Raw genomic sequence first — 22,492 nt, 5'->3', positions numbered from 1 at the left:
GAGGGCGTCGTGCCGCGGCGCTTTGCAGCTTGTCAGGAGAAATTTCATGTATGATTTGTGGCCTCACCACTGAAAACTTCTACATGTGATAAAACTTGCTATCCCAAATGCTTTGGTTTTGGTGTGTTTGCAAGGTACTGATCACTCAGGGTTTCAAGGGCATCACTCTCACCTCTCCTAAACTGAGGTGCAGTCCCAGTAGCTTTGCCTTTGCTTTTGGTTTTTCCTGGGGAAATTCACGAGGGCGGTTGAAGTTCTTCATGATCTCACCCTGGCTCTCAAAGGGGTTCTGCCATAATACGTGAATTTATGTGCCAGGTTAGTCTCTTTTGCTGTTTTCTCAATGCTCTCATTAATTAATTGGAGTCTTGGCATGTCCATATTACATTGGGGATGTTTGCTTGTTTGTGTGCGTGAGTATTTTGGGACTGGTTGGGTCCTGTCATTGGTGATTTGATTTAGTTATATATGTGATGCACATTTATCATTTTAAAAATAGCTGCTTTAGGTTTTTAAGAACAGATTCCTGCCTTCTCCTCCAAGCCCATTCCTGAGCTCTGATTTCTCTACCATTTTGCAGGGGGGTGTAAAAGGAAGGGTTGTTTTTGATCTAGACGCAGTCTCCAGTTCAGCTATGCCATTTTTCCAGTAGCTGTATGGATCACCTGAGGGATAGCATGGGGTAGAGGGGGAATAGGAGGCAGGAACTCAGCTTTACCCCAAAGAAAAGGGGTGTGTGGGATGGTGTAACTGTGCCCTAAACCCACAGATGTTCTGTTGGGCACTTGGTGTGATGGACGTCAAAACCTCTGATGGGTTTGGTTCTGTTTCTTTTCACAAAGCAGTTACTGATTGTGCTATAGAAGTGAAATTAAAAATCCAAACCAATGTCATTTATGGACAGCAAGAGTTGAGCATCAATTTTTCAGCTGGAGGACTAATAATCTCCTCCTGGTGCACCCTTTAGCATCATAATTCTCTGAAAAGAAGAAATGTGCTTACAAGAACCCCCAGCACGTCACAGCACTGGTTTTCAACGTGAGTTTGTGTGTCTTGAGCTCAAGACATCAGTGAGCGAACTCCTGCCAAGAAATCCAGCATGTTAGGAGGGTCTTTCCTCACTTCCTCCTGTATAATTGCTCTGCTCGACCTGCTGGGCTGTGCCCTGCCCTTGAGTCCTGCACAGGGGTGACCTTGGCATCCCTTGGGTGGGGCTGCAGGAGGGAGAAGGGCAGCAGGATCCAGCTGCTGCTGAGCCTTTGCTGACTTGCAAAGGGAACATGCTACACTGGTGTGTCTGCTGCACTGCAATGTGCTCTGGAGGAGGGTAATTGGATAATTTTTCTCTTTATCAGAGCCTGGACACGGCTCCAGACAGTGGCAAAATGCTTTGTGCGTGTGGGTTGAGTTTATGGAGAGGGTTGTCTGGGTCTCACTAGGTGGGTGCAGGCAGCACTCTGCTTGCAATAGATCGTGCACAGACAGCCCTTCCAAGGGGGATGAATTGCACAACAGTATTTGTAGCTGCCTGTCAGGGTGTCTGGGTCCATTCTTTGCTTGCTTGGGAACTTTTGTCACAGTCCAAATCAGGCTCCTGAACCTCTGGCTCACTGGGCTCCTTCCTAGTATTGACTGCACAGTCAGTGATGGTTTTTTTACCAATTGATCCCTTCTGTTAAGAATCAAAATCATTGAATTTAGGAAAGGCCCTTCAGATCATCAAGTCTGTGGTACCCTTGGTACCCTGGCCCCTGGTGTCTTGTGCATGGCCTGGATGCTGGTGGCTGTACCTGCCTGTCCATGGTGTGTGCAGGTACTGAAGAAACCCCAGGTCAGGGTTTTCCTTTGTCTCCAAGCTTTTTCCCCCTCTGGCTTTTGGAGAAAAAAGCAGCATTTATCTTCACAAGCAAGTTCTTTGACATGTGCCCTCACATGGGTGAGGGTTGTCCTGTTCCCTGGACCAGGAAAGGCCTGGCCTGGTGTGACTCTGACCTTCTGGGAGGGCAGTGGGCAGCCCAGGTGGCTGCTGGTCTGATAGATGTGGACTTCCAGTGCAACACGTGGGCCAAGTTTGCTGTTACCCCCTGCTCACACAGCAAACAGACATGAAAAGGTGCTTTGGCCACTGAACATTATGTGCTGCTTTGATCTTTCCTCTTGATTAAAAAAAAAAAAAATCACTGTAAAGAGCTACAGAAATGAATGAAATATCACTCCAGTGGCAGAAGCTGTGTATTTCCAATTACTTAAATGAAGAAGGGTTAAAAGGAGATGAAATCACAGTCTGTGAGTACCTGAAGAAGATGGGGAGTGTCTATTAACAGAGGGGTCTCTAAGATACAGGGGTCTCAAGATCTAATGACTAGAATACAAAGGAAGTTGTATTATTGGAATTGAGATATTTGTTGCAAACAGGGGTCACTGGAGTAAGTGCACGAGCTCTTCCAGCTGAAGCTTCCTGAAGAGGCTGTTTTGTGTAATTCCAGGTCAAGCTTGGGATGTGGAGGCTGCTAAATGAATTGCTGTGCCCTTTGTGTACAGTCAGGAAGGCCAGATCAAGTTAAGTCCTCTCCGAATTTAAGCTCGTTTAATGTCTTTAGCTCTGGCTGCAGACTCATGTGGTCTTGAGCAAGGCTTTTGTCTGTCTGAGATTTCTGTCCATCCAATGAGACACAAAACCCAGCCTATCTCCCTCTCCTTCTGACAGTGTAGCTGGAATTCCATCAGGACAGGGCTGCCCTTTGCAGGAACTGGATTATGCCAGGGGAGTGAGTCCTGTCTTTCACTTCAGGTTCCCATTGATAAGTGATAAATGTTGTATACCAGTCAATCTAAAAATGATGTATTAAATAAAAAAACAAAACAAAACAAAAAAAACCAAAACCAAAACAAAAACAAAAAAAACCAAAAAAACAAAACAAAACAAAAAAAGAAAAAAAAGAAAAAAGAAAAAGAAAAAAAAAAAAAAAACAAAAAAAAACAAAAAAAAAAAAACAAAAAAAAACAAACAAAAAAAAAAAAAAAACAGCGAAAATGAAAGGCTGATGTCTCTTCAGACCAATTCAGCATTGTCAGAGTCATCATCATGTGGCTCCATATTTACTTTCTCTGTGTTTTATTGCATTTCAGTATTTTTGTCACTGTGTATTCGAAGTCTTGCCCATTGAAAGGACTTTTACTGAAGGTGACAGTGTTTCTGAGTGGCTCCCCATCCTCTCTTCATCCCCCTCTCAGCTTTCACAGAGCTCTTCTCTCTCCCTTGGGACATCCCCAGTGGCTGCATCACCTTCTGGAGAGGTGGAGGGTGCTGCTGGAGTTTACACAGGCAAATGCACCCTCAGCATCACAGCTCTGAAAAGCACAGTGGGATCTTCAGTGACCACGAGTGGTCACATCTGTGGTTTTTCTCTGGAGCCAAATGCTTGCAGGGCCCTGCATGCTCCCCCTTTTCTCAGGAATGACTCACAGGACAATATTCTTCCCTCCTGCAACAGCCAGGACTTTTCCTCCCTCTCTTCCCAGCCCTGATTCTGCTTGGTGTGTGTGTGTGAGAGGCCCAAATCAGAATGTTTTACAGGACTCTGCTTTATTTCTGCAGGCTTTCCTGTGGGCTTCATCCAGCTGCTGCTTTTTGTTTGGGATTTTTTTTTTTTCTTTCAGTGTTGATGGAAGCAGCTTCATGGAACTACCATGAGCTGCCTCTTAGCAATGACCTATTAGTGAAGCCAACAATAACAGCAGTGTCTAGACCATCTGAACGCAGCTAAATTATTCCCTTGTCCCTTTTTCATCTGCTTTCTCTCCTGACTCTTGGATTGTTTTGGGTGGTCCGTGTTGACCTTCAGGCTTTCTATTTCTCCCTTTTTAATTTTTTTTTTTGTTTGTTTCCTGTCTTTGAGCAGTAAACTTGCTGCACTAAGGCTGAAAGTCCAGGTTCCTCTCTCCCTCACGCGGGCTGGAACCAAGGCCAATTAGCAGCCCCAGAAATGTGTGTCTGAAGGGCAGAGAGATGTGTCATCTGCTGCTGGATTTTTGGTTTCACTCCCTTGGTTGATTTTGCAAACTAGACGAATGCCCCAGATTCATACTGGTAGTGCCTGGGGCTTGCAAGTCTCAACAATCTTGCAGAACTGAAAACCTGATGAGAGAAGGAAGAGGCATTCTGGTTTTCATACAGGATCCTGCCAGAATGGATGAGTGTATTTTAATAAAAATATAAACTCTGTCTACTGGAGCTCCACTGGTCATTGCTCCCTGGGAGTGCTCTTGGCTGTCTGCTCCTGTGTGTTCCTCTCTTCTGTGTGGCTGTGGATATTTCCCCCCACCCCCAAACCTCTGGGAAATTAATATCTTTTGAAACATCTATTATTCTTGGTTGAAGTGATCCTTGGTTGGATGGGCTGGCAGTGTGATCAAACAAGCTTTGTTACAGGAAACTGATGTAAAAGGCACGAAATTAGTGTGTTGGTGGAAAGTAGAGAAGAAAGAAATTAGTTTCCTACTAAGGGAAAGAGCTGAAAGCTGAGGATGGAAGAAGAGACTTTGGGGACAGAGGGACAGTAGTAACACAATTTATTTTTATGTTTCATTTTTGCTGTCTCTATAATCAGCTTTTCTCTGTGCTGCTCTTCCATGGTAGAAATAATCCTGTTTACATGTTGTGTTGGAGATCAAGTGGGATTTGTTGTACAATTCATCCTGTCAGCCCACAGCACCTTAAGTGAATTTGTGCAAAATGATGCCAGAGTGGAGCTGGGCCAGGAGGTTGTTGGGGAGCAGGAACCTGCTCACGTTGCACAAAGATTTCCAGGAGTCTCCCAAGTCCATCTGAGCTCCAAGGATACTTCATCAGTGTTGTGCAACTCGCAGCTGTTTTGTTCTGAGCCATGGCAGAGCCTGGGGAGGTGTTTGCTGTGCAGCCTCAATGCTGCCTTCTCACAAGGCTGAGGAATATTTAGGTCCTGCCAGGGCTGGATCAGGAGAACAAGATTTTTTCCTGTCCCTTGGGCACGAGATTCCTGACAACTGGCATTTTGTCCTTGGGAGAGCCATCCATCCTTCACCATCTCCTGACTCAAACCAAGCCAAACAGAGAAGGAGCAGCCTGTGACACCCCTTTTTGCTGGAAAGGCTCGGGAGTGGCATTTGGATTTAATTATCCAGTGAGCTTCAGCACTTGTTTGAGTTTTGACTGCACTGGCTGAACTGGCTGCGTATTTCCATGGAACAAAGTCCTCCACCCTTCTTGGGAGTCATCTGGGAGACCCCAAGAGCAGTAATTAGGATGGGCAGGAGGTTCAGTCTGGAAAGGATCAGTCCCTGTGCAAAGCTGTCCCGGACAGGACGGGGAAGTGTGGGTTTTGCAACCGATGATGCAAATTGTGCTGCTGCTCAGAAGTTGCCTCAGAGCCTGGTGTGGGGAGGTTTTGTTTTCAACAGTTGGGGTTTTGGTCATAGCCTCCCTGAAATCCACAGTTCTCTTGGAGTAGAAACACACTGTTAAAAGCAGCTGAAGCATAAGCTGTTAATTAAGCATAGAAAGAAATATGTAAGTTTAAGGAAATATTGTATTCCTGCTTGTGCTGAAGTCATTTTTCACCCTCCAGCAGCAGAAAAACAACCTTTCCTGTTTGTATAGGAAGAAGTTTTATCTTATTTTGTAGCACTGATGTCATGGATGGGGATTTTCTTTTTTTTTGACAATTGATACTCATGTTTTGTAGTTAAAAATCCTGAGGTGATTTTCACAGTGCTCTTTTGCATCGGTTTTTTAGCAGATAAAGAAAGGAAAATGCTAATTTGACAATCAAATACAAGAAATAGCTTCTCTTTCCTTTTTTTTTTTTTTTTTTTTTTTTTTTTTTCCTTCAGTACCTGATTCAGGACAGCTGGACCCCAGTTTTACACCACTTGTTCTATTAATTTGATGGTTGGGTATTTCTGGAAACTGGCTGAATTTAAGCAGTTACTGAAAGTGTGTGGATTCTCCTTGCTTTGCTGTTTGGAGAGTTGCAAAAAATCAGTTCTGACAGAGATTTTTAGCCTGACTTCCTAAGAAATGTGAGTTACCATGAACTGTGTTGGCTGCACCAGTTTTTACACCTGTGTTTGGTGAACTCAGAAGTCTGTTAGAAAAATTTTGGCAAGGTTGATGTGTAGATAGAGGAGGAAGACAATGTGATATAAACCAGGGCACTGGTTGATTCCTCTCCTGGAAGATGTTGCCAGGCCATGGCCAAGAGAGGTTTGGAGGTGGGGATTTGGGTGGTTTTGTTACCAAACCAGGCTCTGTCTCTGCCTTCTGTTGGCCCATGACATTACAGACTGTGTTTTGTGTCAGGCAGTTCAGGAAACTTTTGTTGTCACTCACTGGAAAAAAAAAAAAGGGTGAGGGGCACTGTAGAGATTAAAGCTTTGGTGGAAAATTCCTGGAGGGCAGCGTAAGGGGGTTTTGTTTTTGTGGGTTTGTTTTAGCTCATCCCTCCCCCTCTTCCCTTTCCCTCCACCAAAAAAAAAAAAAAAAAAAAAAGCTTGTTTCCTTTTTTTTTTTTTTTTTTTTGTGTTGGGTATTTTCCTACTACAGAATATGTGTGGAAAACTATGCTTGTCCCAGAGGTCCTTAAAAAAAACCAAACCAAAACAAACCAACGAAACCAGAAGAAAAACACCCCCAACCCAGACTTTGGAGACGTTCTTAATGTGTGGGAGTTTTTTTATTGTTGTTGGGTTTTCTTTCCCTTGAACTTGAACTGAAAATTATCTTTTTCTTGAAGTTTTTCCTGTAGCATTTCAGGCTGTGCTCCCTGCCACCCCTCTGGAGAAACATACCTGTGTTTTTAGTAAGTAGGGAAATGTGGAAGGCAAAAAGGATTACATTTTAATGTACTTAGGTATGAATTTTATTATTTTTATCAATTATATTTTTAATATTGATGTACAGATATGTGTTTATATATTAAATATGTATATACACTTTACCTACAGGAAAATGTAGGCTTTTTCCTAAGAGTTTGATGTAGGCATTGGAGCTCATTTCTGAGCCCTGAAATGTGAGACTGGATTTTAAACATTTTCCCCCAATTTTTCCCTTTATTTCTTTAATGTACTCTGGGAGCAGAGTGTGCATGAGATGTCTTTTTCTCATATAACAGCGAGTTTTTCATTGCTTCAATGCTCATAGAACCCAGCAGGAGGAGCAGAAAAAGAGGAGATGGTGTTATATCTCAGCATGAGGATCCAGGACATATGCACCTCCCTGGGGAAAGATCCTTAATCTTTGGGTCAAGTCTTGTCTGATTTCATATGGTTTTTGTCATTTTTCACATATTTGTAGACTTTGAGTTAAATCTGCAGGCTGGTCTGGTGTAGGGGTGATTCTGTCCCTGGAGACACTCATTTTTAGACAAGATTTGTAGCTGTATTTGTATTTTTTACAGTAATAGCTGCATGTGCCTAAGAGGGAGATTTGCCTTGACTGTGTCATGAGCCTGGAGTGTGCAGTGGGTTCTCACTCCCTCCTAACGAGTGTGCCTTGTCTGAAGTCTTGGACAGGGTTCTTAGTTCTTGTGGTTGGTACTTTGCATTTAACACTTCATAGCTGCTTTAAGAGGCCACAGCCACAGGTGCCAAAGTGTTGAGAAGGAGGAGATTGGTTTCAGATCTGATGGGTCCCTCAAAGTTCTTCTGTTACTGCAGAAATCAGAAACACCATAAGGGCTCTCAGTGTCTTCTGCCAGCATTGCTGAGTTTCTATCTTTTCTCATGGATTCCTTTCTCTCTCCCCTGGTTTCTCATTTGCTCTGGTTTTGAAAGTCAGTTGTGGCTCTTGAGCACCTTTAATGAAGATGGAGGAGAGAGAGACAGGGCCACCTTTCACTAGCCCAGGTTGCTGCAAGCCACATCCAACCTGGCCTTGGACACATCCAGGGACGGGGCAGCCACAGCTTCTCTGGGCAGCTGTGCCAAGGCCTCACTGCCCTCCCAGAGGAAAATTTCTTCCTAATATCTAATCTAAACCTGCCTTCTTTCAATTTAATGGCGTTTTATTGTGTCTTATCACTGCATGCCCTTATGGAGAGTCCGTCTCCAGCTTTTTTGCAGGCCCCTTCAGGTAGGGACAATGAGACCTCATTATCTGTCTCACCTGTGATGAAGGAACTCGTATTTTCAAGACAGACTGGGCTGGGAGAGACTGTGGTGTGGTCTTGGCATGCCTCTCCTAATAGGAAGGGTTGATATTGTGTCTTTTTTCATCCATTTGAGTTGAGAGTTTGTATATGCAGTGCTGTATTTTCACTCTGCACATCCGAGGGCAGAGTTGGCTCCCACACTTCAGTTGTCTCTTCTTTTCTTGCAGATGAAGAAGAAGCTCTGAACTCTATTATGAAGGATTTGGCAGCGTTGGGCAAGTGTGGGGGGCTGCTGGACAACAACAGGAATAAAAACAGTGTCCACTCCAACAAACAGGTATGGCATTGCTTCTTCACTCCACCCCAAACTCCAGCAGACCACTGAGGTGGGCATGGTGCTTGCCATGCTGGCAGAGCAGAGTTTAAATGTTAGAACTGAGGTTAACAAGTGCTCAGCACATCAAAAATATCATAATTTTATCAAGTTATGAGGTTTATGACCTCTTTTTGATGACCTTTTGAAAGGAAGTTACAGGTATCTCTGTATCACAGAGGAGCAGAGAAGAGTAATGCCCCAAATTATTCACAGATATAACAACTGAGCTTGAAACTGGATTTAAATCTTGAATCCCACCTCAAGGCACTTCTAACTTGTTTAGCTCTGAAAGCAGCAGAACTTGTTTCAGACTGTGCAGCTTTAGGACTTGGATAAGTCAATTGTTTTCTATTGACAGCGTTAATGAAATACAATATTTATTATGTGCACATTTTACTTCAGATATTTGAAAGACAGACTGCCAATTCTGAGCTGTAGACACCCAAGCTCTTTGGGGAGGAATAATGTCATTCTTATATAAAGTGTTTAATTATGAATTACTGCTGTTTATCTTTATGCTCCTAAACCCAAACATTTTGGCCCTGTTGCACATTCAGTTGTTTTGGTGAGCAAAAAACATTGTCCCTTGAGCAATGTCAGAAATTATTTGCTGACATCAATACAATAGCTGAAGTGGATTTAATAGAATGTTTGCGTATGGAGCAAATATTATGCGAACATGAAAGTTGTGAAGAAAGAATTTAGTTGTCAAAATAGCAAGGAAAAAAGGAGAGAAAAAGATCAGGACAAGTGGGAAGCTGCTGGGGAAGCACGGCAGCAAATCCACTTGGAATTCCACCTTTAGTGCTGTGCTTCAGGACGAGCTCACAGTCAACTCTGCAACTGCTGGATGCCTAGCAAGGAGGAAAACAAATTGTCATTTACTGTCGTCATGCATTTTTTTAATGTCACTTGTGCTTCAAACAAAGAAAGAAGTCTGGGGTGCAGAGAGGAAAAATCCCTTCTCGAATCCCTCTGGACCTCCCGGCCACATGCAGACGAAAACACGTGCGCACGTCTCGTTTCAAAGCCTGTCCTGGCGGGAGCAGCTGCCCAAGCTGAATCACTGGGTTTGTGTTCAGCTCATGCTGAAATAAGTCCAAGATGTTTACAGAACTGACCAGAGAAACTCGGGGCTGGCTCCCTGCAGCTGCAGGAGAAGCAGAAAACCCAGCACAGCTTTGGGTGGTTGCAAGGGCAGCATCTTGTGCACGGTTGGTGGGTGGGGGCCGTGTGGAGCCAGCTTGAGTTGCTTTCAGGGTAATAAAGCTTTTCAGGCTTCTCTTATATTTGTTTTGTGCAATGGGGGAAAATCCCTGCTGTCTTTTTTTGAGATCTGGGCTGTTAATGCAGCACATACATAGTTAACCAGATAATTTGTCGAAAATAAGGAAAATTATAGTTTTCATTGATTGAATTCTTATCTGCATAAATTTGGCATCTTGCAATCAAATTCACCTCTATGGCCCATCCACTCTGCATCCTCATTTATAAATAACCAATGGAGGTATGCCATGCTCTGTTACCAGAGTATCAGAGAATATTTAGAGAACAATATTTATATAGAGCATTTATACTCTTAAATATAGACTATTTAGAGTATCAGATAACTATTTAGAATAGTTGGCTGCTAATTGTATTTAATTTTTTTATAGCAGGAATCAAGCTTTCCTTCTTATTAGAGCACTGATGCTTGGAAAAACACTTCCTCCTTTATGATTTTTCTTTTTATGCACAAGTGGAGTGGCCGTAGCTGCATGCTCGGGGGTGCTCAGGGTTGCTCAGAGCTCTCTGATGGAGGAGATGTGGATGGTCAGGATCCTGCTCTCCTCACACATCCGGAGCTGAGGGTTCAGACCAGCAGGTCTCAGGAGATGCAGGGCGTTGGAGGATGTTGAATTGTTGCCTCACTAAATTGGACTGGCTGGAACGCGTCTGGCTCGCGGCACGGCAGGAGGCGACTTTGGGAGGTGGGGAGTGGCCAAAGGAGGTGGAATTAGTGGGGACTTGGTTCATGTTTGTAGCTCAGTTTAATCAGCTTGTTAGTATCACTTTTAGGGCTTTTTTTCCCTTGTTTTTTAGGACAGAAATTGATGTAGGAGAGAGATTGCATTGAATATGCTGCTGTCATGCCTGTGATTTGTTGTTCCTTTGGTACTTGATTTTCCCTTTTTATTGTTTATTTTTTGCTGTGATTAGGTTGGCTGGTAGGGCTGAAGGATGCCCCGCACCTTTTCCCTTCTTGGAGGGAGAATTTTGGTGATAAAATGTCCTCTTGATCATCTCATTGTTGGTGCTTCTCATGAGGCCCTACAGCAGTGTGCTCTCATTGAGCTACTTGGGTTTGGGAGTTCAGTTAGTAGATTAAAAAAATAATATTTCTTTTTCTGTGGAAAAATGTTTTTTCTGAGGCATGGGAATCCTTTAGTCCGTGTTCCAAATTTCCACTGGAAGAAGACAGAGTTCACAACAAGAATATGTTGGCGAACTAGCCAGTTCTCTGTGGCTTGCAGCAGTTTTTTGGTACACAGAGAAACACAACTGAAGTGCTATCTCATTCCTGTCTCCTGGAGGGCTTCCTTAGTGCTCTCTTGACACAAGTTGAAATTTGAATCTTGCCAGATTGTATTCCTGGTAGGCCTGGGCCACACAAGAAAACAGCCTATGGTGATGGTGTGTGCTCCAAAATATTTCTTTCCCAGAATATTGATAGCTTTGCTTCAGTTCATCTTAAGAAATTAACATCCTTTGGCAAAGTTCATAAAAATCTTTCTTTTCTTAGTTTTCTTCCCTCACAAATGAGTTTAGAGCAAAGGCTGCGTTTCTGGATGTGCAATGCCTTGTGGCAGAACAAGCTGGAAATGAGAACAGAACAGTGAGGGTGATTTTCCTCCCTTGAATTGCCCAGGCAGCTGGCAGCAGATGTGATGACTGAGCTGGAATCTCCTGAGTCCTGGTCAGGTGTGGCAACCATTACATTGTCCTGCCTCTCTGCCTTGTGGGAATTATAGGGACTGACACGGACACCCTTTTCCTTCCTTATGTGAGTTAGAGCAGAGGCATCATTCTGACATTATTCCTAATGAAGCTTCTGCACTGCTGTTCCTCTGTTACTCCTTTAATCATTCTGTTATTCCTTGGGCATCCTCTGGCATGGCTGGAAGGAGTCTTTCAGGCTGTCTCTTGGACTGAATAAAATGTCTCTGAAGAGGGGAAGAAGGGAACAGGAGAACGAAGAATCTGCGTTGAGTTCATTAAGGAAAAAGATGAGTGGAATAAGAAGGGAAACCCTGAGTAATTAGGAAATCCTGAACAAAAGGATGGAGAGAGAAAAGAGCAATTAAATTAGCATTTATTTTGTATCTATTTGTGTGCACATCCATTCACTTCTATAAATAGCACTTGGCAACTGGCAGTATGAAGCTGCTTGTCAGTGGGCCTCTGTCATGGCCAGTGACAGCCAGCAGTTCCTCTGCTCACCATGGCAAGTTCTCCCACGGCAATTAAATATTTGTAGGAAATGTTTCTCCACGTACTTCGAACACCAGGCTGTCCTAAAAATTGTTCTTTTAGTAAATTACCTCTGGACTCTTCGCTTTTGGCAGGCTGGATGCAAGACAAGGCTTCTTCCTAACTCCAGTGAAATGCAGCTCATTTTGTAGGGCTCTCTGTGGGTCTTCAAGCAGCCTAAAAAAAGAAGTTTGCCTTTAGCACCTGTTTTACATTTGGAGGATATGTTGTGGAGGGGGGAAGATGGGGGTCTCTGTGAGGGGATCTGCAGGGATTTCCCCACCTGGGGAGCAGAAACAAGGGGCCAAGGGGGAGCATCACTGACTGGGAAAGCCTTGGCTGGAGATGGCAAAGGCAGTGGAGTCCCAAGGATTTAAGAGGCTTTCCTATGTCTGCTTGTGGAGCTGATTTGGGTGTGAAGAGGGTGACACCAGTGAGAAATCCAGCTGGAAAAAAGCTATTCCTTGCCAGGTTGGTGGTTTTAGATAAACATTTTGAAGCCTGTGATTTCTGCTGCTGTCTGAAACAGTAATGTCTGTAACAGTGAACCTTCTAGACATCATCTTTCCATTGCCCTCTGAACTGCTCAGGTGTTGGACTTGCTTCCAGAGGAGAAAAAAAAGCTGCAAAAATCCGGGGAGGGGGACTGGAATCTACTGTGCTTTCCCATCCCTGAAATGAGAAGGGGGCAATGCCAGACAATCTCTTTTGTGTCTGATTGCTGAATAACGCGGCGTGCGTGGGGGGTTCTGTGCAGATAATTCCCAGTGACGTGGATTAGTCATCTCCTCTCGCGGTCTGGGGCTGCGCTCCAACCGTCTGGCGCGAAAGGAACGTTCCACTGCCGAGGGCAGGGGCAAGCACAGGGCTGATGCAAACAACCTGCACCTTGGAGAAGTGTAGGAGTCCCCTCAGCCTGGCCCTGCCGTGCTGATTCCTCTTACCCAGAGCCAGGAGTTGAGGAGGAATCCCAACACTTTGTGGCTTTGTACAAAGGGAGTAACTCGAGTGCCGATGCTCTGCGGGGTTTTCTCGTTGTTTCCCAATCCAGTGAGTAGAAAATGAGAGAAGTGAAAACAATCCCTCTGATTACCCTGTGGCATGCAAAATTTTGGGTGTATTTCATTGCCCCTCTATTACCCAGAGGGGAAACTGAGGCAAAATAAGTGTGGGTAGATATGAGCAAGGCTGGAATGAGCAGCACCGAAGGGAACAGGAGGCCCCTGGTGATGATTTTTCCTGCCTTTCTTGACTCAGAAGGGTTAATGCTGAAGTCAGAGGCTTTGTCCCAGTTGGTTTGTGAGGCAGCTGTGGGTTTGGGTGGAAGAAATGCTCTAAAGGCCCCATCCTGGTGATGTCTCAGCATGGGTAAAGCTGTCCCCTGGTTAGATTTGACAGGAGCAGGTCTAAAAAAAGCCACAGAAGTGGGGTCTGGACAGAATGCTGTTTCTCATAGTAACTGAGTGTAGGAGGAGGAGAGGGCATGATTGGGGGAATCTTTGAATTTGTGCTAGTCTGGGATTTTCCAGAGGGGCAGTTTTAGTTATTTCAGTGACACAGGCAGGCATGGAGGTGCAGGGCTGGCTCCTCTGCTGGTTCCCTGCCTGTCTCTTCCGTTAGACTGCCTTCTTCAAAGGCTCAGCTTGGACCTGTACCCCTGGCAACCCCCTGGCTGCTCAGCAGAAAGGGTGCTCAGCATCTTCTGCTCCTCCAAAGCCACTTCCATTTTAGGACTAACTGCTTGTTTTCCTGCTCTCTGTGTGTGCTTTTATTGCAAACAGCAGTCAGCTCTTCAGGGATCTCTGCATAAGATCATGATTCACCTCGTTTGGAAACACTTTTTCCATTTTTTTCCAACGTTTTCCTTAATCTAAACCAGCACACAGGGCTATTGCTCCAGCTCTGAGGGCCGAGCTTGGCCAAGCCTGCTGGGGTACATGGTCCCCAGCCAAGAGGCAAAAGCAGTTGCCCCTTTCCCCCCCAGATTCCCATCTGAATTCCCTCTCTGAAGCTTGGCAGTTGTGGTCTTTTTCTCTGTGAAATCAGAAATTTTGAGGAAAGAGCCAAAAAAATACCTCAAGGAAAGCCTGGAAAGATGGTGATGGGTTTGTGGCCACAGCAGCGGCTTCGCTTTTTCCCTTTTGGAGGAATATGGCAAGAGCGAGCAAAATACCATTTGTTTGCAGGGGCTGGAGGAAATGCCGGTTACAAGTATTTTGGAGAAGAAATTATTGTAGAAACGAAGGGAATGGCTGTGGTATTTCCTGTCGGGGCTGTCGCTGGTGTTGTTTGTGTCGCAGCAGGGTCTGCAGGCGCCAGCCGGGCCGTGGGCTCCTCCGTGCCCCGCGGAAACGTGCACGGGGAGGGAAAGCTGCTCACTGCATACAGCCCTGGAGCCCAAACACATACCTTCTGTGCTTCTCTCTACCCCTCTTCTGCTTCAGAGAGTCAGTCACAGAATGGTTTGGGCTGGGAGGGCTTTTAAAGGCCAGGCTGTCTGCTATGGGCAGGGTCGTCTGTCACTAGACCAGGTTGTTCGATCCAGCCCGGCCTTGAACACTTGCAGGGATGAGGCATCCACAGATTTTCTGGGCAACTGTTCCAGTGGCTCATCAACCCAATGGCAGAAAATGTCTTCCTTATATCCAAACTCAGTCCAGCCTCTTGCTGTTGAAAGCTGTTGCCCTCATCCCGTCACTACAGGACCTGGTAAAAAGTCCCTCTCCGTCTTATAAAGCCCCGTTGAAATGTTGAAATAGGGTCTCCATGGACCCTTCTCCTCCCCAGGCTGGGTTTTCTCTTCATACCCTCAGCCAAAACCTCTCCTGCTTTTGTGCCTCAGTTTCTCTTGCTTGCTCCATTGCCTGCCTGAGCTCTCACAGTGCTAATGAAAATATGAAAGTATTGTTTAAATGCTCTGCCAGAGCTCAGGGTTTAAGGCTGGTGCCTGTGACTGTCCTTATCCCTCTCCTGCACTGTACTTAACACAAGCCTTTGGATGTCTCAGCTTGTTCTCCTACACCCACTAAGGACCCTTTGATTGGAGGAGAGCAGGGCTGCCCGTGACCTCATGTGACACCTGATGGCAGGGACAGTGAACAGTACAACCTGGATTGTGCAAGGAGGGGGTCACATTCCTTATAAAATTGCAAAAGTGAGTAGGACCCAGCAGCCTCCACCACCCACACCTCCTCCACCTCAACATTTGCACGCTGTGTTGAGTTGATGCTGATGGAGAAGGTGCCTAGTCCTGCCTTCTCCCTGGTTGTTCATTTGAGATGCTGGGTGCAGACTCACATGAGGTTCTGCTCCAGCACTTGGCAGTGCCCCAGGCTCCCTGTGTAATCTTAAACCAGTTGCTGCAAACCAGACTTCCATGGGTGTAAAAAATCACAGCCTGCTCCAGCATTTAGGAAGTGCTTTGCATCCCCTGAGATTTCCTAGTACTTTGGGCACTGCCCACTCTTTTTTTTTTTTTTTTTTTTCTTTAAAAAAGGAAAAAAAGTATTTGTTGCTGATAGCAATGATGAATTCAGCTTGAGCTGTGGGTCAAAAACATGAACAAGCCAAGGGAAGCTTGAAAAATTAAACTGTAATCAGCTTCTCAGACTGATAAATATGAATTTATCCCTCTTCCAAATGCTTGCAAGCTAAAGGTCTTGGTTTCTTTGAGGGAGGCAAGAGGTTAGTGTGTTTTTTATTAAAGAAAAATGTTATCTAATTAAGAAATGAAGTGGGTTTTCATTTTCCTGTTGCAGCCAATGTGTTTGTAGCTGTGCTCAGAAGCAGAGCAGTGTGGGGCAGCTGGCGTCCTTCTGCTGGCGTCGGGCCATGGCACATCAGCCTTGTTGTTGATGTAGAAGAAAAGGATGCAGCAGGGTCGTGGCTTATTTATTTATTTTTTTTTTTTTCATTTTCTTCTCTCTCTGGAGCTTTAGACGAGTGTTCTGACATTTTCCAGCCACAAGCTGTTTTTCAAAACTTGTTTGTCTGTGAAATCTGTGCTGCTCAGCACAAGCAGGCAGCGTGTGCTACGTCCCAGCTCAGTGCAATGTTCGGGGCTGTGCTGAAAGTGAAACCTGTGTTTTGAAAGGTTTCCTGCAGAGAGAGGCCAGAGCTGCGTGAGCTCTTCCCCTTCCACGTCCTGCTCTTTTGTAAGGAGAAACCTCGAGAGTTCCTTGCCCTGATTTTTTTTTTTTTTTCCTCTCTTTCTTTAGAGAAGGGTTTTGTGGTGTTACAGTCAGTGAGCCCACACTGGACAATTTATTGCCAGCATCTAGGAGGGATGAACCAGGCAGGCCTGCTCAGAGAGGCACATGCAAATAAAAACTGGCATAAAAGAGCCTGTATAGTTTCTTTTCCAGCATAGATAATCCAAGGTGGCAGTCCCACCTGTATTTGCTTGTCTCTTTAGAATGATTTGAACCAATAGGTTGGTTATGGTCATCTCTTCTCTCTTTGAGTTTTGTGCTGGTTTAGAATTAATCTGGTAGTTTTACAAGTTGGGCCTGGTTCTGGAAATGAACCTGGAGACTATACAGACTTTGTGGATCTGGAGCACTGGCTTTGGCCACCGAGGTGACGTCAGTGCCTGTTTAGCACAGGCCTCTATCACTGCTGGAGTGCCCCACTTGGTGCCTGTCCCAACACTGGTGCTTCCCAGCCCTTCCGGAGACACAGAGAATGCCATGAGCAGAGATAACAAGGATGCATTTTGGGGGATCCAGCGTGTTTACCCTGAATCTGTTTAAGCTTTTCAACAGAACTGCCTCCAGCCTTGACTTCCTGGATTTCAGTGGGTGTTTGCAGAACTCGAGGAGCTGTCAGTTTAAAAAACAACCCGGAGGGCGCCCATCCAGCTCGTTTTCCTTGTTAGAAACAAAGCTGTTTCACTGCAGCTCTGCTTTCCCTCTGAGAGGATGGAAAGTGTGCCTTCACATGCTGGCAGCCCAGGCCCAGAGATAAGTCCTGTGCTCAGGAAGGGCTGTCACCCACCCAGTTGGGAGTTATCCCTGTGAGACGCTGGTGGCGTGGGGCCGAGCCCTCCCTGGGGTTACACCTCAAGGGAGGTGGCCAGCACTTCTCTCTGTGTGGGAAGAGCTGTTTGAGGAGGCTGCTGGGCACTCTGGGGGGGAACATGCTGGTTAAGTGGGGTGACTAGACCTGGTCTGCGAAGTAAAGAGGGTTTTGATCTGTGTTGGAGACCATCGGAAAGTCCTGGAATGATCTGAGGGATGCTAGAGGGATGCTTGGCTCAGACTTGGTCTGAGAAGCTGAAGGAATGAAAAGGCTCCTTGTGGTCTTGATTGCTGCTAAATATGCACAAATAGAGGATGGGAGAAGTGGTTTTTACTGGTCCCTGCACAGCTGTATGCCCAGCGTGCCTGTGATTCCACTGGCTCTTCTTTGGGCAAATTTTATGGTTTCTCTTGAGGTGAGCAATGGGTCAGTTCAGGGTGGGCATTCACTGTGTATTGGGCCTGATACACTTTGCATTTTTTAGGTCCTAACAAATAGCAACCAGCCCTCCAACCATCCTGGCACTGTTGGCTTTAAAATCCTAGACTGTGTCTATGTCCATTAGAGAATGATCTCTTTTACTTTTTAATTCTTCACCCCAAATAATCCTGTGTTCTGGTAAACATCTTCTGAGCTTTGTTTTTTGAGTTTCCAACAGAAAAGTACTGGGGTGAAACCATGGGAAGTGCTGAAAGTGGACAGGCATCAAACACTTAACATGTTGGCCTCTTTGATAATAGTGCCTTGCTCCCAAGTGAGGTCAGGGCTATTTTCCACCTTGTGAATGCATTTTATTAAACTAACATTTATAGAGGCGAGTGTCTTCTTGCTTACAGAAGAACTCTACTTTCTGACAAGCACATTCCTCAGCAACGTGGAGTGTCCCCAAAGGCTGTGAGTCCACCAGGCAGCTTGGCCTAAATAAACCAGGTGCCTTACAGAGTTAGAAGAGTCTCCTAGAGAACTCCTGTCAGCTTTGGATCTATGAGTCAATCCAGGATGCAGTTTGGGACCTCACCATTCTCTCTTTTTTTCTTTCAGCAGCGAAGTGTCAGGATCAAGTTTGAATATGAAGGAGAGAAAAGGTAGGTACCTAGTCCAGTTCCTTGTGAACATGGGGACAAATTACCTTTTCCACTCAACAATGTCCTGCTGACTTCAGCCAGCTGCAGCTGAGCTCACAGCAGGATTCATTCCCCTAAAATCAGCTGCACTTTTACATGCAAGAGCCCTGCCTTGTCATCCTATTTGCCACAAGAAGCTCCTGGGATTTGCACGCAGGCAAAAATGATTCCAAGCTGGAAGTCATTAAATGCCTCTTTTACCAGGGACATTGGGTGCACACTTGGATCCTTTTCTCTTGTTAATTCTTGAGCCCTGCTGAACCACAGTGGAGCTGGAACTCTACAGAAACATGTCCTTTGATTAGCAGTCCATGACACTTACTTAAGATAACCAGATTTTGGGCATGGGTCCCATAAAAATAGGGCTGGGAGTTAAAGCCTGTCCGCCCTTCCCTGCTTGACATTTTCATGGAATCACCTCTGCTCGGTGACTGTGACAGGGCAGGACACAGGCTGATGGTCCAAGGTGCATGTTAAAGCCAAAGAAAATTTAAGTACTGTTGTTTTAGAGTTAGACTGTACCTGCTGTAAATACCTATAGAGGTGTTGTGTGTGATGGTACAGGAGAGTCACAGGATGCCAAACTGCATCCTCTCCACTTCCAGTCCTCCTCCCTATCCAGAGCCTCTTGCTGAAAATAAAAATGATAAATCACTGACCATTGCCTGATCTGGGTTTTCTCCCGTGGAGGGCTGCTGGACTTTCTTTTTGTACTTCACATTAGAGGCAGGAGCAGAGGAGTTGCACAAGGATTTTTGGTAGCTCTTCTTGCAGGGTAGACAAGTCCCCTCTTGGGCACAGCAGAGGAGCAGCATTTCTGTGAGTGTAAAAGCAAGGGGCAGCCTTTATGCTTTGTGATGGAATGCAAGTTCTTTCTTCTGCACTGTCAGTCAAATCCCAAATTCCAGTATGCTTCTACTAAACTGAGACTGCTGTTGTATTTGTTTGTTTGTACAGGATTATCCAGTTTCCAAGACCAGTCAAATTCAAGGAGGTGGTGCAGAAGGTCACGGATGCTTTTGGACAGACGATGGACTTGGTCTGTGTGAACAATGAGGTACTCTTCTCCTTACTGCTGAGGGGCAGCTTTGGGGTGCCTGGTGCCAACTTCAGAATTGAGCAGTGGTTTGTTCTGAAGGCCCTGATTTTTTGTTTTACTTGGATGTGAAGAAAAATAACCTTATTTTGTGGTTCCCAGCTAGTGAGTGCTCAAGAGCCGTTGTCTGGACACATCTCAGGTGGATTCTCAGACTCCAAGCCAGGATTTTCCATTGTCAAAATTATTTCAAGTTGGGCCTGTTAGGCAGGAACATTGTCTTTTCCCTGGAACAAAAGATCCCCCTCATTCAATGTGGGATGTGAGGCCTTCCCAGCTCGGGGGCAGTTGCAGGAGCGTGAAGTGCAGAGCAGGAGGGACAGTGCTGCTCACACAGTGTTCCTTCATCTAGCACTGACTTTGTCTGGCCCAAACCCCCAGCACGACGTGCACATTCTTGTGGCTGGGCCTGAAGTGAAATGTGCATCACTGAACGTTCCACCAGCAGCTCCTGTGGCCACATAAAAGCAGCCAAGAAACCCTCCCTGTGCAATCCTTGCATTTTAAAGGCTTGAGGATCTTCCTCCTCCATCATTCATCACACAGGCCTCTGTGTTTTTACCACTTTCTCTTTGAGCCCAGCACTGTGTGTGAAAGCTGAGGGCTGTTAGCAGAAGGGGGAAATCCTTGGCACCTGTTTTGGTGTGCTCAGTTTTCTTGTGAGGCATCTGGAGCCACTGGACTCTCAGGGTGGGTTTGGCTTTGGGAAGGAGGAGAGGGCCAAATGGCAAAGAGGTGGGCTTTTAAACACAGGTCCTTTTGGATCTGCCCTGACAGCTGGCTTGTTCAAGTATTACTGCCCTGACAGCTGACTTGTTCAAGTATTAATTGCAGATGACCTGCAGCCTTTGATTAAAGTATGAATGGGGAGAGAGAGGTCCTGAAGAGACTTTTTCCTTTTCTTTTTTTCCCCCCCATTTATTATTTTCTCCCTTCTGTTTCAACAGAGATCTGCTCCACAAAGAAAGTTTGTGTTCTTTTACAATAGGTACCTCATGATACCAAAGTGTCCACTGGGTTTTGACTTTGAATGCAGTCAGGTTTCTAATCTTGGGCATTCTTTGACAGCCCTCCTGGGAAAAGCCTGCCATTGAATTCTCCAGGAATGACTCACTTCATTCCAGGTTTCTTCCCACTGGAAGATGATTTCTTTCCAACAACAGCAAACAAAAGCTTAAATAATGCATTTGATCCCATGTTAGAGACTGTCTATCTGGGCATGTGCACATAGCAGGGCCATGAGCAGGCTTTGGGTACTCCTGATTTCTTAGTACTGGGGATGACTTACTGTGCTTTGTTTTCCTCCACATAAAAAGTTCCATCTCGTGAGAACCCACAACTTTGGGAAGATGTTTGAGAAGTAGTAACTCAAGGGTTGTTGCTGTGGAAACACTATAAACAGACAAGAGGGATCTTTGGGGGCATAGCCTATGTGTACACGTGGTGACACCCCAGCATCTGACCCTTGGGTCAGGGATTTGTTTGGGTGTCATGACTGCAAGTTTCAGAGGAAACATGACCACAGACTCATTGCAGTTAAATATTTCACCCTGTCTTTATGCTCCAGGGGAGCTGTGCAGTAATTCTTTGCTGCCATCAGACATCTCTCTTGCTGTGGCACCTTGTAGATCAAATTTACAGTGAGGTCAGCAGGCCCCTGCAAAATGTCACTGAGTGGCAGTCCCTGTCCTGGTGGAGGAGGTGTCCTGAGTCCAGGATCAGTGAGATGAGCATGCCAGCTGGGTGGAGCAGGGGCACACATGAATCACATCCTGGTGGGACCATGGAATCAGCAGGCTGGGGCTGGTGTAGATAAGAGCAGGGCCTGGCCATGGATGTCCCCCATGGGGCACGTCTGTGTTAGTTCTGGGCTGGGTTCATCTTTCTGAGGAGTGGGACAGCAAAGCCTGGCCCAGCCAGGGGCAGCAGAGACACCAACTTGTGATGTGACCTGGGGTAGAAGTTCACTGAACCTCCATGTGCCACCACTTCTCTTCTGAGCTCCCATTGTCTCCCCCAAGGCTGCCCCTCGGCATCATTTTGGGAACTGAGGGAGAGGTAAAGCCTGGGGAAATGGTGTAGGCACCATTATGGGGGGGAGGGAGGAGATAAAAGCATATTTAACAAACATTTGTCGAGAATGGTTGATGCCAGTTGGTCCTGCATTGGGCAGGAAGATGAACTAATTGACCTCTCAGATTTTTCCCCAACCCTGTTTCCTACAATTCTTTGGCTTTCTGCAGTATCTTACAGAGGTCTGACAGTGCTTCTGTAGTTGGTGAAACCTCAGCCTTTGCCCTCACTTTCTCAACCTACAGCAGAGAGACCATCAAGTCCCCCACTAAAACATCAGGCTCCAGGGATGCAAGAAAAAAAAAGTCGAATAAGCTCAATTTGTGCAACTTCTGTGTAGGTAAACTTGGCTGTTAATCACAGCTACTCAGTCTGTAGATCAAATAAAACCAGTTTCTGGAAATCCACCCTGGCAATTACTTCCATGGTTCTGCATGAGTCTGTTTTGAGGTTCATGCCTAGCAGATACCTGTTCCTGATATCCATATGTGCCACAGTCTGGAAGTCAAATGGAGCAGAATTTTACTGCCAGATGTGGGTAATAGGTGAAGCCAAGCTAAATACTGGCTCCAGTCCCTTTTACAAGAGGGCAATTTCTCCCTGATGTTTTTGGCTCCTCTGAAGGAGGCATGCAAACATGTTCATGTTGTGATGTTGGAGAGAGATGGAGTGTCCTACAGAACATTCTGTTCAGAGCAGCAGCTGGGGGATTGCTCTGAACACTTGTAAGGAGCTCAGTGAAGGGCTGCGTGAGCAATGGGGCTGAGCTTAGAGTTCACATTCTGCTTGGTGGTGAAACAAGGGAGAGCAGATCTCCAGCATTCTCAGTTTTGTATGGGTGAGTGTAGAGGCAGAGCCTTTGTGAACTTCAAGAGGGTTGAGCAGTGCCCCAAGGGAAATCTCTCCACCTCTACTGCTTAAGGGAGCAGGCTGATCATTTCATTTAGGAGACATACTCAGTACCATCTTTGTCATCTTTGTGGGGAATACAGGTTGTTCATCAAATATGAATGAAAAACGAGAGGAAATGAGAGGATCACAGAATGGGTCAGGTTGGAAGGCACCACAGTGGGTCATCTGGCCCAACCTCCCTTCTTAAGTAGAGTCAAGAAGAGGGAGAAGCACAGGGCACAGGATTGTGTCCTGATGGATCTGGAGTATCCCC

The 22,492-nt window shown here is 45.7% G+C and overlaps 1 protein-coding gene across 4 annotated transcripts in view; it reads left to right on the top strand.

Annotated features, from left to right (window-relative positions):
- LOC310912470 (mitogen-activated protein kinase kinase kinase 3-like) overlaps positions 1–22,492 on the top strand; it is a 77,786-nt gene that overhangs the window by 26,763 nt on the left and 28,531 nt on the right. For 3 of the 4 annotated variants that reach the window (XM_083867059.1, XM_083867061.1, XM_083867060.1), the window contains exons 3-5: positions 8,357–8,466; positions 18,076–18,119; positions 19,116–19,215. In XM_083867059.1, the coding sequence (XP_083723185.1) occupies positions 8,357–8,466; positions 18,076–18,119; positions 19,116–19,215 (254 nt within the window). The remainder of the gene's footprint in view (positions 1–8,356; positions 8,467–18,075; positions 18,120–19,115; positions 19,216–22,492) is intronic. The other variant, XM_083867062.1, reaches the window with a different exon arrangement.

The sequence above is a fragment of the Zosterops lateralis genome (assembly GCF_965231275.1).
Source record: "Zosterops lateralis genome assembly, chromosome: 1".
Taxonomy (NCBI): domain Eukaryota; kingdom Metazoa; phylum Chordata; class Aves; order Passeriformes; family Zosteropidae; genus Zosterops; species Zosterops lateralis.
The sequence above is the reverse complement of the archived record's forward strand: the minus strand, read 5'-3'. Positions and strand labels throughout refer to the sequence as shown.